The sequence below is a fragment of the Setaria italica genome, chromosome VII (assembly GCF_000263155.2).
Source record: "Setaria italica strain Yugu1 chromosome VII, Setaria_italica_v2.0, whole genome shotgun sequence".
NCBI classification, from domain to species: Eukaryota; Viridiplantae; Streptophyta; class Magnoliopsida; order Poales; family Poaceae; genus Setaria; species Setaria italica.
The window spans coordinates 19,630,244-19,645,226 of NC_028456.1; the positions used below are offsets into that span (position 1 = coordinate 19,630,244).

Consider the following 14,983-nt stretch of genomic DNA (forward strand, 5'->3'; position numbering starts at 1 on the left):
GGATAGGATTTCCGATGTGTTGACGAGCAGGCCCGCTCAGATGAACCGGCCAGGAACAGACTAGGCCGCGAACTATACGACGTGGGTCTTTTGCCGTTGGCTCTCTCGCTGTATAGAGGACAACATTTTTTTTTTCTCCAAGCATAGAGGACAAGAGAACATATAGCTAAGCGGATGGGGGATACGTGCTAATCGGGTCGCAAGTGTTCTAACGCGCGCGTTGTATATTCTTCAGTTTTTTTTATTTTTTCAAACTTTTCCTACTTAATATTTTTTGCGAAATAATTAATATTTTTTTAAAAAACCGCCGTACAAATATTTATAGATCTGAACTTTTTGATCATGTCGGTTCGCATGCATGACAAGAACACTCTGTCGGGCCACATGCAATAGCATGACAAAGTGCGCCACATCGGAGTGCATGGAAAGTGTCTTCCATCACATATTCCACGTGATAAGTTTGTCACGCCACTTCCGCCAGCGTGACAACACTATCTTGACAAGTTCTGATTTTAGAAAAATCATATATTTTTCATATGAACTTGGATGAAGATGTTTTTTATATGAAAATTGCTGCTTTCGACGAGATTCACAACTTTGTAGTTTTTGATTTTTTTTTTCATTTAAGGTCGTTAAGATACATAAATAATTGATCTAAATTCTAGACAACATATTAAGCGCCTAATTATGTCCTGGGTCATCTTTTACTTAGCTTTGTTCATCACGATTCCACCCATGAAGTTCTATATAATATTTTATCTATAAAATTATAGGAAATAGCTGAGACTGATATGTCAAAAACTACTACACGAAAGATATATAATTATCAAGTATGGAACATAAATAATAAAAGCGTGATGCTTCTTTTTTTTGAAAAGCGTGATGCTTCTTCCCGGCAGCAGGTTCTTGGCATCAGCAGAACACGCCCAACAATGCACAGTTATTGGACCGGAAAGGTTCCGCACAAATCAGTGTAGAATCGGATCGGAGAGGCTGGAGATGAGAGATCATATGTTCGGTTTCGAGAGCTGGAGTGAATGAACAGTTTTTTTTTTCCTTCAAGAAAATGGTAAAGCGAATGGACCGCGTGCGTGAGGCGAGATGCTTCCGGCAGGAGGTTCTTGGCATCAGCTCAACACGCCCAACAATGCACAGTTACTGCACCGGAAAAGGTTCCGCACGGAGCTCACACCGAGATGCCTGTTACAATCGACTTTAAATACGCTGCCATCGTTAGATTCCAAAGCGATAAACTAGCCTACGCTCCTCCATGGCTCCGTCCATACAGCCGCTGCACCTGCCACCGACAGGCGGGGGCCATCGCTCGTGCCCCACCGCAGGCGCCTACCTTGCACTAGCACTCTAGCAGCAACGTCGTCGGCGTGCACCCTGACGGCAGCTCCACCGCTCAGCCCGCCGCCGGGTCCCCCGCGCTCCTAGGCCAGTTGCCCAGTTGTTCAGTCACGAGACGGGCGCTGCCTGAGGCCGGCCAAACCCTGCTTCGCTGTTCGCCGTGCCCGCCTCGCGATTCCCCTGATTTCAGTAAGTCCTTCCCCGTACCCCCACCGTGGCCAGCCACCACTATATCACGTCACGTACTCGCGCGCGTCCCCTTGCGTCCCCCGCCCGTGTCCACCCAGTCCCCGCCTCGTCCGGCCTCGCTGCTCGATAGGATTTGGTTATAGAGATCCGTTCGCCGGGGCTGGGCGCTAGTAGCCAGCCAACACAACAAGTCCACCCAGCCAGGATCCAGCAGCGAAAGGGCATGGCCGGCGGCGGGGACGGCGGCATGGGCCCGATGGCGATGGCGCCGCCGCACGGGGGCGCTCACGCGGGCAAGGCGGCGCCACCCCCAGCGGGCTCGCACATGGGGATGATGCACATGACCTTCTTCTGGGGCGACCGCGCGGTGGTGCTGTTCCCGGGGTGGCCCGGCGCGCGCGGCGCGGGCGCCTACGCCCTCTGCCTCCTCTTCGTGCTCGCGCTCGCCGCGCTCACCGAGGCGCTCGCCGCGGCCTCGCGGTGCGTCGCCCGCCGCGGCGCCGCCGGCGCGGGCCGTGACGGCGGGCGCGGCGCCCCGGCGTCCTCGGCCGCGCTGCTCACGGCCGCGCACGCCGCAAGGATGGGGACGGCGTATCTCGTCATGCTGGCCGTCATGTCCTTCAACGGCGGCGTGCTGCTCGCCGCCGTGGCCGGGCACGCGCTCGGCTTCCTCCTCGCGCGCAGCAGGGTGCACCCTGGGGGTGGCGGCGCCGCCGCCGCCGCCCGTGACCGTGAGCTCGCCGCTGCCCCGGATGGCTCCAAGGCCTAGGCTGCAGTGCAAATGCAGTTGGGGGGTTAAACTAATGGCTGTCTCGTGTTGTCTTTTGCTGTAGGCATCTGAAAATTATGGATACTCTTTTCCAAGTCCGGAATGCCGTTGCCATGGCTGTCATCTCGTTGTTCTTTTCTGTGTCATGGATTACGCTGGAAGATGGCATGATGTCCCTTGCTAAGAGAACTTCCAGAGTGACTTGATTTACTGTATCCTGTGTTTATATCGAAGAAAGTATTTCTGTGGTGAATGATAATTGATAATGTCAACTGTTGTGCTATCTGGTGAAGTGTTATGCGGTAGTATATGGTGGGCTGCTGACTGCTAGCTAATGGCGCTTCCTGGTTCAGACGTGCTGCCCGTGCATAACGCACACGTCTAGTGCAGCTGTGCAGGCAAGGCATGCAGCAAGCTGGTAGTACCATAATGAATGTGTCAACTGTTGACATGCTGGGTTGTGTTGTTGTTTTATTGCTCAATCTAAACATTCATCTTTTTTTAATATAATCGGCATATCTCCTGGTTCATTTTTAAAAATAGTACCATAATGATGTGTGAATGTGTCCCGGTGTGGCTTAGTGTTTATTTGTGTTCGTGTGGTGGCCGAATATATCAAGATGTCATGTGGATATGGGAATTGGTAACGTGCTCGTTCCCATTCGTTTTGATCCTCAATTAAGCTCGTGACAGTTTAGAAGGTTCTAATACCAACTGTGATGGCCTGATAATCTATCTTGTGAAAGAAAAAAATCAGAAATGGGTGAGATTTCGTATATATATCGGTGCATAGCAAAGACGTTAGACATAGAGATATCTGGATTGTTATGTCAGTGGGGGTATATGCACTCACTCACTTTTTAAATTCACTCCTTTATGGAACTTATAAAATCTTGTATCCACTCAACATTACAGTTAGATTTGTTCGCGCACTTTGTAATGTGTGCTACAAACTAGTAGTTTAGAATTTATTTCTCGTATGAGAGCTTCATATATCTCTGGATATAACTTTAAAGACAGACAGAAAGTTAAAGATTGTACATGTTAATGTGTTCAATGCTTTGTTAAGTCATGAGGAGAAAAAAAAGCTAAGTTTAATAAAGTTTTCCAACAACTCAATTTTAGTGTCTAGAATTCATGTCAAGATTTATGTTTTGCTGAAGAGTGTGTAATAACTTTCTATAACGTAGGAATTTTTGTTTGCACTTTAGTTACAGTGGTAGAAAAAAACTGTGGAAGTAACTATAATTCAAATATTAACTACCACTGTTAGCCACAAACAACCCCCCCTCCCTCCATTCCAAAATGTGGATCGTTTTGGATTTTTTAGATTTGCTATGCACCTAAATATAAGGTTATGTCTAGATACATAGCAAAATCTATATACCTAGAAAAACCAAAATAACCTGCATTTTGGAACGGAGGGAGTAATTCTTTAGCAGTGATGATGCAATAAAAATTGGGTTGTTAGAGAATTCAATGACACTAAGTTAGATCCTATTGGAAGGACATATATTATAGCGCAGCAGCAGCACTTAGACAAAAAGTCAACAACACACGGTGGTATCCACCCAAACTACGGGATCAGTCATCAGAGAGCCACTTCGCAATGTTTTCCAATTTTTCAAGCTCCCAAAAGCGGCAGCGCATGCCGACCGGATACGCCGACGTGCCATGCGCGCGCGGCGCCCGGTAGCCATGCCCATGGCGTTCGAACTTTGTTCAGCGCGCACTGAAGCCGGCCGAGCTGAGCTGCGTGGCCGAGAGGTAGCGCGCCGCTACTGGGCAACGCTCCCCGTGCCGCCACGCCGCCGCGGCGGTGCGCGCTAGTGCTCGGCCCACCGATCCCTCTCCGGACTCCGGCCATCATGAGGCCACCCGGTCACTAGCGTCGACGCCGCTATATAAGCAGCAGCGGCGCTGCAGCCATGAGACCACACACAAGTCTCAAGAGAAGCAAGCACCTCGCTGCTAGTGGTGACCATTGATCAGCCGAGCTGCCGCGTCGTGACGATGAGGGGGCTCCTCCTGGTGGTCGCCATGGTCTTGGCCGCGGCGTGCCTCGCGGACGGCAAGGGCGAGTGCGGGGCGTCGCCGCCGGAGAAGGTGGCGCAGAAGCTGGCGCCGTGCGAGTCGGCGGCGAAGAAGCCCAACTCGGCGCCGTCGAGCGGGTGCTGCAACGCGGTGCACACCATCGGGAAGCAGAGCCCCGAGTGCCTGTGCGCCGTGATGCTGTCCAAGGCCGCCATGAAGCACGGGATCAAGCCCGAGGTCGCCATTACCATCCCCAAGCGCTGCAACCTCGTCGACCGCCCCGTCGGCTACAAGTGCGGAGGTAATTTATTCAAGCGGCAGCGTCAACTCATTAATTTTAGTGACCTTGATTATCCTTCCCTTCTTTGTTTCAATAACGGTTGGCAGAACAGATAAATGAGAGTTAGCGTTTGATACTTCTTCTATTCTTTGTAACAGATTACACACTGCCATGAGCTGCGAGAACTACTCGAGCACCGGTGCACGATCCGTCCCAGTATGAGTAAAGCACGAGGTTGTGTGATGGTGACGTGTCAGAGCATGTGTGTGTTGTCACTAAACGAGACTGGAGATTACCATCCATGTCGAAGCTGCAGCGTGACGAGTGTATCGATAGATATACGTACTCTAGTGTAGTCAGTGTCAGCCGTCAGGGATCCCTGAGATGTAGTCTTGCATCCTCGAAATAAGACTCGTCTTAGCTTCTTGGACAAACTCGGTTAGAGATGCTTGTGTGCACTGACTCGTAGTACCTCCTCCGTTTGTATCACACCAATCGAATAAATGACATGCCTAGTATTATATTCAACGAATATTTCTTTTTGCGAGATGAAAACAAGGAACCATCATCCTCGAGGAAGAAAAAACAACGACGAAACATGATGGAGCCACCACCCTTCGCGCATCTTTTTCTTCACGGCGCTGCGGATCGCTTACGGGGAGTTTGGGACAACCGGGGGCACAACACTTGGATAGTTCAATTCGGACATTCAATATTCGTATCTATCCGTACCAAATCCGGATACTTAATTCAAATGGAGGGTATCCGAATTCGATCTGACAAGACAAATAACTATCTGTATTCGTATCCACGTATATCCATTCGAATTCGATCCGTTTTCATCCCAGCAGGTTCTGATGCGTCCAAACACACCAGCCGTGCCGGGTGCGGACGTGCCACCACGGCCTTCTTACGGATAACAGATCCTCTTTCACCGCAAAGCTAGCGGTTTCTTGCTTGCCGTCGTCGTGGCCGGGGCAGGCGCTCGGCTCCCCGCCGCGCGGAGGCAGAGCAGATGCACCCTCCTCGTCCTCGGGAGAGGGTGACGTACTCGTCTCTGACATTGGGTGCCTGATATGTGTGGATCAGGGTCGACGCGTCAGCCACCAGGCAGAGTAAGGCCCCGTCCCGACCGTGAGCTCGTGGCTTGGGCGTTGCTGTTTGGTGGCTTCATTATGTTTTAAAGAAAAAAAATGTGTTGTTCTGTGTTGTCGGCATCTGAAATTCTGGACGCCGTCGATCCATGATCCGAAATGCCATGGCCATTGCCTGTCTATCGTTTTTTTTTCCTATGGAATGTACTGTGTGGTGTAATCTGTAAACGTGGCATCATGTAACGTACCTTGCTGCTCAGCATATACTCCTACCGCATTTTTTTTAGTTACGCGTTTGTATTCATGACTATCAAAGGTTATTTGTGTGCGTGGTCGCCGTGGTGGGAGGGTACGTGAATCCGTGCGCCCGATTTTTGTTTTTTTCTTTTGAATTACAGATGGCACACTTGCTGACTGCCAGTCTGCATTTCACGACGAGTACAGTCCACTGCACCAGGAAGAGATTCCTCTAACGGGCTGGGATTTGGGAAAGACAACTCTGTAACTGGGCCATGGGAAATAACCAATTTCTCGCGCGTGGTTGACTCAGTTTCGGCCTTTTGGGCTGTCAAAATTCTCTCTCGAAAGGACCGGCCCATTCTTTTGCTTAAGATTTCTTCCCTGTCTTACTTCATTCTTCACAATCACGCGCGCGCGTATATGTTTTTTTTTTCAAAATATACGCGTTCCTTTTACGGTGCTCCGGATATGCCAAATAATAGGTCTCTATTTTGCAAATTTGATCCACAAAACGAAAACCTTAGATATCATGACGGTCCAGTGAGGTATGAAAAAAAAATTCGAGCTAGGCAGTTAGGCTGCATGACTGCACTGATATACAACCTGTTTATTGAACGAAACTTTGTTTTAGCCCCAGCTGAAAGAAAGGAAGCGAAGATATTAGATGGTACAGCAAACTAAACTAAAAAGCTGCGCGCTTCGTTTGCGCGAGTGCCCCCTTTAAGCAAATGTTATTAACACCACCACCGACACCTCCAGCAGCTAAACAAAACAAAAGGAACCACTACCCTTGCTGCTAATTTTTCTTTGCTAGAATGAGCGCAGACGAAGCACTTTTAAGCAACCAACATCACTCCGTGGCGTCCACTGAAACGACCCAGTCAGGACTGGGTCAGGGAGCCATTTCACACGCCCTTTCCAATTCCCAAGCTCTCAAAGCGACCGCGCATGCCGATCCGGAATTTTTTTAATTTTAATTTTTTTAATTTTTTTAAAAATAACCCCTCCGGATAAATATTTCCATCTTGTGATCCTTTTGGTCGCGCCGGCGTGTGGTCCGACAAAATAACGTTGTCACACTACGTGACGAGCCTGCCACGCTAGCGCGACGATATGACATAGGCTGCTCTCATCATGCCATGCAAAGTGGTGCGACAGAACCACGTTGTCGCGCCACATGCAGTGGCGTTACAAGAGGAGTCCATGTCATCTCGCCGCGCAAGCGTGGCAGGCTTGTCACACCAGTGCACGTGGTGTGATAATGTTATTTTGTCACGTCACGCGGGCCGGTGTGATCAAAAGGGTCACGAGATGAAAATATTTGTTCCGAGTTATTTTTAAAATATTATTTAAAAATGTTTAAAATTTTAAAAAATCATCGCCGATCGGGCACGCCGACGTGCCATGCGTGCGGCGCCATTGCCACGGCGTTCAGACTCTGTTCCTCGAATTCCGGCCCAAAAGCTGCTGCAGCGCCATGGACCCGCGCGGGGACGGCCACCCACCGGCGCGCACTGAGCCGGCCGAGATGCGTGGCCGAGCTTGCCTGACGCTACTGGACGAGGCGCCCCGTGCTGCCACGCCGCGGGGACGGTGCGCGCTAGTGCTCGCCGCACCGTCGCCTCCGGCCATCATGGCGTCGGTTGATGGCCGCTACACGCCTACAGCTACACTCTCGACGCCGCTATATAAGCAGCGGCTCGGCAGCATGTCGAAGCCATCAGCTCAAGCAGCTGCACGCAAATCACAGGAGAAGAAGCAAAGCGCGTAGGTGCTGCTAGCCTGCTAGTGTGACGATGATGAAGGGTGGTCTCCTTGTGCTCGCTGTTCTGCTCGTGGCCGCGGCGTGCGTCGCCGAGGGCGCGGGCGAGTGCGGGGCGACGCCGCCGGACAGGATGGCGCTGAGGCTGGCGCCGTGCGCGTCGGCGGCGCAGAACCCGAGCTCCGCGCCGTCAGCCGGCTGCTGCAGCGCGGTGCGCACCATCGGGAAGCAGAGCCGGGAGTGCCTCTGCGCCGTCATGCTGTCCAGCACCGCCAGGAGCGCCGGGATCAAGCCCGAGGTCGCCATCACCATCCCCAAGCGCTGCAACATCGCCGACCGCCCCGTCGGCTACAAGTGCGGAGGTAAGCAAAGCCATGACTCGCTAGCTCATGACGCCTACAACAGTTTGTCATTGTTCCTGATGATCTTAGTTTTTTCTTCACTTGTTGCTTCGATCTTTCAGAGAATTACCATCAGCAGTACCAGGTTACCAGCGGCACAATGCACTAACCAATTGTTCATCTTTGTATTACAGCCTACACTCTGCCATGAGAAGTGATGACTCCAGGGCTGATGCATAACATGTCCGAAAATTACCGAAGCACGAAGTCGTCGTGTCCGTCTGTGATTCTGTGTCTGTGTTACCAATAAACGAGACTTGCGAGTACCATCCATGTGGAACTCTAGCATGAATGTATGATGAGTGTATCACTAGATACGTACTCCATGTAGTTCTGTTCAGGGTCCAGAGATGTAGTCCTGCACTGTCGAAATAAAAATGGTTTTTTTCGATAAGTCTGATTGAAAGATAGACGTTGTGCAATGATTCACATCTCCACCGTTTGTGAACTGAAAATTTGGTGCTCGACCAACTAAACAGATCGTGATTGAAATTCAAATCCACAGAAAGTACAAAAAATCCAAATCATACATGCACTCATGAACTGATTTAAATGCACAAGTTTGGATTACTGAACTTAAATTGAGGACATTTTAAATTAGTTTGGCCTGGGTTTGATTGATTGTCACACCTCACGCAAGAAGATTTAAAATTTGAGATTTTTGCACAATTTAACATCTTACAAGAAAATATGGGATGTAACAAGAGCCTCTATCCTTCGTCATCAAGAACCTGTCAACACTAAGGAGACTCTAAGATAATCTTGAGTCTAGTCTTTAGCTTTTCTATATATATAGTTAGATCCGTAAAGTGTACTTTCTCCACACCCTTTTTCCTACTATGTTGCGTGAATGATTTTTTTTAGCGAGGCTTACACGCAGATGAAATCATGGGAGCGTTTCTCACCGCCAAAAGTATCATGTTGTTCTAGGCTTTTTCATGTGTTGTGCCTACTAGTTTTTATTGTAACACCAAAAACCTAGCACCTAAGGGGCTACTTTGTTGGCGAAAAGCCTAGCCCATGTGCATAAGCTAGGGGCATATTTCTCTTTTTATTCCTACTAAGGGTGAAATAAAAATATCCTCCCATCTCCACAATATAAAGAACCCATGCATGGGGTCACTTGGGCAAGTACATCCCTCATTTGGCTACGTTCATTTGACACCAACAAAGACTTACCTTGCATGGAATAGCCTCTGATGGTCTCACACCTACAATAAAACAATCATCACGATATAAGTCCAATATTCAATTTTGTCTTGCAATTGAAATTCAGGTTGTTTCATTACAACATATACTCTTGAAGGTTGTACTGAAGTAATTACATGCCACAAGGTGTCAACATTGTTTTTACCATTCACCTCCAAAAGCATGCTTGTTCCAAATTTAGCGGACTACTATCTCCCACTTTTGCAAAATAATTAGCTTTAAATTTAAGAAAATGCTACAAAACAATCAAGAAATATATATTTTCCAAATCATACTTGATTTTTCAACTAACGTATCCACTTGGTGCGGTTAAATATCAGGTGTAGCTAAGATACGAGTTCATTGTCAATAAGAGGGTTAATAATCTTGGGATCAGTGTATCATAATATTTTCTCATAAATTGATCTTTCTATTTCATTATACTTTTCTTAGCATGTTCCAGTCCAAAAAGTTTACTAAGAAGTTATCGGTGTAGTCTTGTAATGAATATTTTTGTAGAAATAGTCTAATACCTTACTTTGTATGTTCACTACTATGCGGTACTGTAGCAATCATGCATATTCATCCGGTGTTGTACTCTGATTCTGCTCGGTCATAAAGGGAGCTGGCGTGCGGTGCAGCCGTGACAATAAGCAGCACGGCTTTTGCATCTCATCGCGCGGAATTAGGTAGCAGTTACGACAACACGAGCACAGTGCCTGATCGAGTGATCGACCGTCCAACAGCAGACAGAAAAATGAGAGGCGTCGTTTTGTGGTCAGTAAAAAGTCCTTTGGGAAGGCAGGCATCTTTTACTAAGTTAGGTCCTTGTTTACTTCCCTCCAAACTCCCAACTTTGACACTATGCAAAAAGAAGATTCCCCATCACATCAAACTTGCGGTACATGCATGGAGTACTAAATGTAGACGAAATCAAAAACTAATTGCACAGTTTTATTGTACTTTACGAGACGAATCTTTTGAGCCTAATTAGTCAATATTTGGACAATAATTCACAAATACAAACGAAACGCTACAGTGTCGCATTTATGGCAAAATGCCAATTTTGCAACTCCCAACTTGGGAAGTAAACAAGGCCAGGAATGAAGATATTAGATATGCGATGGCTGAAGCTTGGTTTGTCTCTCCCTCCCTCCCTCACCCGCAAGCCAAGCTAGTGTGACGAGGATGAAGGGTGGTCTCCTTGTGCTCGCTATCCTGCTCGCCGCCGCCGCCGCGTGCGTCACTGAGGGCACGGGCGAGTGCGGGGCAATGCCGCCGGACAGGATGGCTGTGAGGCTGGCGCCGTGCGTGTCGGCGGTGCAGAACCCGAGCTCCACAACATCAGCCAGCTGCTGCAGCACGGTGTGCACCATCGGGAAGCAGAGCCGAGAGTGCCTTTACACCGTCATGCTGTCAAGCATCGTCAGAGTGCCATGATCAAGCCCAAGGTCGCCATCACCATCCCCAAGCGCTGCAACATCGCTGACCGCCCCATCGGCTACAAGTGCGGAGGTAATAACCAAGCCACAACTCGCTAGCTCATGACACCTGCGGAAATATTTTCATTATTCCTGGTGATCTTGGTCGTTCCTTTTTCTTGCTGGTGATCTTGGTCGTTCTTCCTTCTTGCTTCCATCTTCCAGGGAGCTACAAAAATGTTTTCATTATTCCTAGTGATCTTGGTCGTTCTTCCTTCTTGCTTCCATCTTTCAGGGAGCTATTGTAGGGACCGCCCCTCGGGCGTCCCTACTTAAGCAATACAGTGCCATTTCCTGGACCAGGATCCGACACTAGCGTTAAGCGGAATGATTATCAAAGTAGAAGAAGAGATAATAGAAGGAATTATGTCGATGTATCATCACCTTTAAGGAGTAGCAGGCAGCAATCAAGACGCGGTGGAAAGACGAAAACTGGCTCCCTAGATGATCTGGCAAAACAAGCAAGATTGAGTACTTTTACCACAAGTACTCAGTAAGTATCTTAACGTTGAAAAGTTAATAACATGTAAGGTACATCAAGGAATGACCGGGGTTTTATGCAGAAAGTTATCTGTATGCAAAGAGTAATACCATTGGGGCTTTTTTAATAAGGAGTTGTTATAATGATAATGTTGTTTTGGCCCAAGAGGGGGAAATAAAGCCTTCCCTACCAGTTCCCATATTTTAATGGCAACGATCATCAAGATCCTACTTATTTCAAAAGCACGGCCATCCACCCCTTATTCTCTACTTTTACTAAGAAGGGTGTGACTAATCAAAGAGAGCTTTGACTATGTGAGTTCTTGACCAAGAACCCCGGCTATTTGAATATATTAATTAACTCTGCAGAACTCGTACACTTTACCCATACAATCAGGTAGCCCATGCCAAGGCCTTTGGCAGTACTACCTACGAGACCCATACCCACCGACGTCCATCTCTGAACGACATCCTCTAACTCCATCCACAGACAACATTGGGGCCTAAATAGGGGGCCATTCAACATCCACTGAGGGACAAACCCGGGAAAAGATGCATCATATCATGATATATCATGATATAAAAACAGGTCCTCCGGACCTCAACCAATGACCCATGCCGGCCAGACCTAGGACTATGCGAAGGTCCTGCTCCAGTCCATCCATTGCCCACCGTGGCCCCTTGGGATGGTTTACTAGATTCTGTAGTGAGGTGTGAATCAAGTCCTCACATAAATAGGTACTCCTGAAGGCTGTACCTTTTTAGCTTGTATGGTTGCACTTATACACTGGAAAGACTTGCTCAATGAACCGGTCCTTATACGATCGAGATAACGTTGGATAGGAGCACTCCCTTGTGCTCCCTATCCTGCTCGTCGCCGTTGCCGCGTGCGTCGCTGAGGGCATAGGCGAGTGCGAGGCAACGCTGCCGGACAGTATGGCTGTGAGGCTAGCGCCGTGCGCGTCGACAGCATAGAATCCGAGCTCCGCGACATCAACCTACTACTACAGCACGGTGTGCACCATCAGGAAGTAGAGCTGGGAGAGCCTTTGCACCATCATGCCGTCAAGCACCGCTAGAGTGCCGGATCAAGCCCGAGGTCGCCATCACCATCCCCAAGCGCTACAACATCGCCGACCGTCCCATCAACTACAAGTGTGGAGGTAATAACCAAGCCACGACTCGCTAGCTCATGACACCTGCGGAAATGTTTTCATTATTCCTGGTGATCTTGGTCGTTCCTCCTTCTTGCTGGTATCTTTCAGGGAGCTATTGTAGGGACCGCCCGTCGGGTGTCCCCACTCAAGCAATAGAGTGCCATTTCCTAGACCAGAATCCGGCACCAACGTTAAGCGGAATGATCATCAAAGTAGAAGAAGAGATAAGAGAAGGAATTATGCTGGTGTATCATCACCTTTAAGGAGTAGTAGGCAGGAATCAAGACGCGGAGGAAAGACAAAAAATGGCTCCCTAAATGACCTGGCAAAATAAGCAAGATTGAGTACTTTTGCCAAAAATACTCAGCAAGTATCTAACATTGAAAAGTTAATGACACATAAGGTAAATCAAGGAATGACTGGGGTTTTATGCAGAAAGTTATCTGTATGCAAAGTGTAACATCGTTGGGGCTTTTTTAAAAGGGAGTTGTTATAATTATAATGTTGTTTTGGCTATGGAGGAGGAAATAAAGCCTCCCCTGCCAGTTCCCATATTTTAATGGCAACGATCGTCAAGATCATGCTTATTTCAAAAGCATGGCCATCCGCCCCTTATTCTCTACTTTTACTAAGAAGGGTGTGACTAATCAAAGAGAGCTTTGACAATGTGAGTTCTTGACCGAGAACCTCGACTATTTGAATATATTAATTAACTCTGCAGAGCTCGTACACTTTACCCATACGATCGGGTAGCCCATGCCAAGGCCTTTGGCGGTACTACCCTATAAGATCCATACCCACCGGCATCCATCTCTGAACGACATCCTCTAACTCCATCCACGGACAACACTAGGGTCTAAACAGGGGCCATTCAACGTCAACTCAAGGACAAACCTAGGAAAAGATGCATCATATCATGATATAAAAACAGGTCCTCCTAACCTCAACCAATGACCCATGCCGGCCAGACCTGGAACTATGCGAAGGTCCTTCTCTAGTCCATTCGTTGTCCACCGTGGCCCCTTGGGATGGTTTACTAAATTCTATAGTGGGGTGTGAATCAAGTCCTCACATAAATAGGCACTCCCGAAGGCTGTACCTTTTTGGCTTGTATGGTTGGACTTACACACTAGAAAGACTTGCTCAATGAACTGGTCCTTATACGATTGAGATAACATTGGATAGGAGCTCCCTGCGAGGCTACCCAACTTACCTCGCATTCCTCCTTAGCTGGTTGCTAGTCAAGTTTTATAGTTGTTTCCTTTACCTAAACTCATAACATTTGTGCATCCTTGAAAGAATAAAGTTGGAAATAGAAAATATGAAGTCTAATACGCCCTGAGTACAAGGCTTTTCCTTAGGGTTTATAGCAAGGAGGAGAGAATAGAGGCTTGCTTCTTGGGATATGCCTAACATTATATTTTAAGGGGTTATGAAACTATGCAATATCATATTATTATTTGGGTAAATTTTAGCATTACAAAATAGAGGATAAAAGCAGGATCAAGGGGTTGGTGTTAAGACTTGCCTTGCTTATCGAGTGGAGAACCTGAATCCTTAAACGGATGACTATCTCCGAGGTGGAACACGATCCTTGCGGAGAGAACTTAAGTTACAAAAGAAATAAACACGCAATCAATAACCAATCAAAGTAATCCAAAGCTCAATAGAAGGGATTTAAGAAGGGTTGTGAAGGGGGTTGGGTTATTGCATAGGACTAAGATGGTCTTGAGTTTCTTGTGATCTTCTATATTTCATGTGAGGTTCCTTATATTTTATGTGAGCTTCTAGGTGTAGGTTCCGGGGTTAGGAGATAACTTGATGATGGTCTTTATGTTATAAAGTTTGGGTATGTGCTAAGGACTTTCTAAGCTTCTAGGCATTATTGGGATTTTGGTATAATTTCTAATATAAGAAAAGAGGATTTCTATAGGTTTATTTTAGGTGGCTCTTTGGTTTTGGAGGTTTATGACATGATTTTTGGGATGTGAGCTTATGGTTGTGCTTACAATATATCCTAGTATTTTTGGGAATTTATTGGGTATTAGAGCTAAGGAATACGAAAGGGGGAATTTGGGTCACACTTATGGGCCTTTTCTATTGGTTGAAAATAGTTCTTATTTGTTTTTGGGCCTTAGAGATGTGCAAAAAGGATTTGGATTGTTCTAATAGGTTTATGAATTTATCTAATATTTTCGGGAATTTTGATGGAATTTTTAGATAAAAGAATTGGGCCGAATGATGTTTTGTGTGCACTTAGCTAGGTGGACCTAGCATTTTTGCTCCGGCTGTGAGGCTGATGGGTGGGGCCAAGTCAATGGGTCAGCAAGTGGCGTCAGAAGGGCGCACCCACATTTACTATGTCGTGGACCAGATTCATGGACGTGTGGACCGCGGGGTGCACGTGAGTGCGGTCCACTGGATTGCATGCATGGGGAAGGGGGTGTGGCGTGGCAGCTGATGGGGCAGCATAATGGGGCTGACAGGCGGGGCTAAGGCTAGCGTGGATGCCACCTAGGTGCCATGTCAGGGCGCCCCCCAAGATGGGCGTCAGG

The 14,983-nt window shown here is 47.7% G+C and overlaps 3 protein-coding genes and 1 pseudogene across 3 annotated transcripts; all 4 read left to right on the plus strand.

The window, feature by feature from the left end:
* Positions 1-1,294: 1,294 nt before the first annotated feature.
* LOC101773992 (copper transporter 6) lies at positions 1,295-2,596 on the plus strand. The gene has a single exon (XM_004975532.3). The coding sequence runs from the start codon at positions 1,766-1,768 to the stop codon at positions 2,309-2,311; it is 546 nt and encodes a 181-aa protein (XP_004975589.1). The 5' UTR covers positions 1,295-1,765; the 3' UTR covers positions 2,312-2,596.
* A 1,670-nt stretch (positions 2,597-4,266) lies between these two features.
* Positions 4,267-5,136, plus strand: LOC105914812 (non-specific lipid-transfer protein). The gene is made up of 2 exons (XM_012847545.2): positions 4,267-4,646; positions 4,784-5,136. The coding sequence occupies exons 1-2, from the start codon at positions 4,325-4,327 to the stop codon at positions 4,798-4,800; spliced, it is 339 nt and encodes a 112-aa protein (XP_012702999.1). The 5' UTR covers positions 4,267-4,324; the 3' UTR covers positions 4,801-5,136.
* A 2,548-nt stretch (positions 5,137-7,684) lies between these two features.
* LOC101774390 (non-specific lipid-transfer protein) lies at positions 7,685-8,516 on the plus strand. The gene is made up of 2 exons (XM_004975533.2): positions 7,685-8,083; positions 8,257-8,516. The coding sequence occupies exons 1-2, from the start codon at positions 7,756-7,758 to the stop codon at positions 8,271-8,273; spliced, it is 345 nt and encodes a 114-aa protein (XP_004975590.1). The 5' UTR covers positions 7,685-7,755; the 3' UTR covers positions 8,274-8,516.
* A 1,982-nt stretch (positions 8,517-10,498) lies between these two features.
* LOC101755494 lies at positions 10,499-11,039 on the plus strand (annotated as a pseudogene).
* The last annotated feature ends 3,944 nt before the right edge of the window (positions 11,040-14,983 follow it).

Excerpts from the sequence above, each read along its gene's own strand:
- LOC105914812 (XM_012847545.2), top strand. The coding sequence starts at position 4,325 with ATGAGGGGGCTCCTCCTGGTGGTCGCCATGGTCTTGGCCGCGGCGTGC.
- LOC101773992 (XM_004975532.3), top strand. The coding sequence starts at position 1,766 with ATGGCCGGCGGCGGGGACGGCGGCATGGGCCCGATGGCGATGGCGCCG.
- LOC101774390 (XM_004975533.2), top strand. The coding sequence starts at position 7,756 with ATGATGAAGGGTGGTCTCCTTGTGCTCGCTGTTCTGCTCGTGGCCGCG.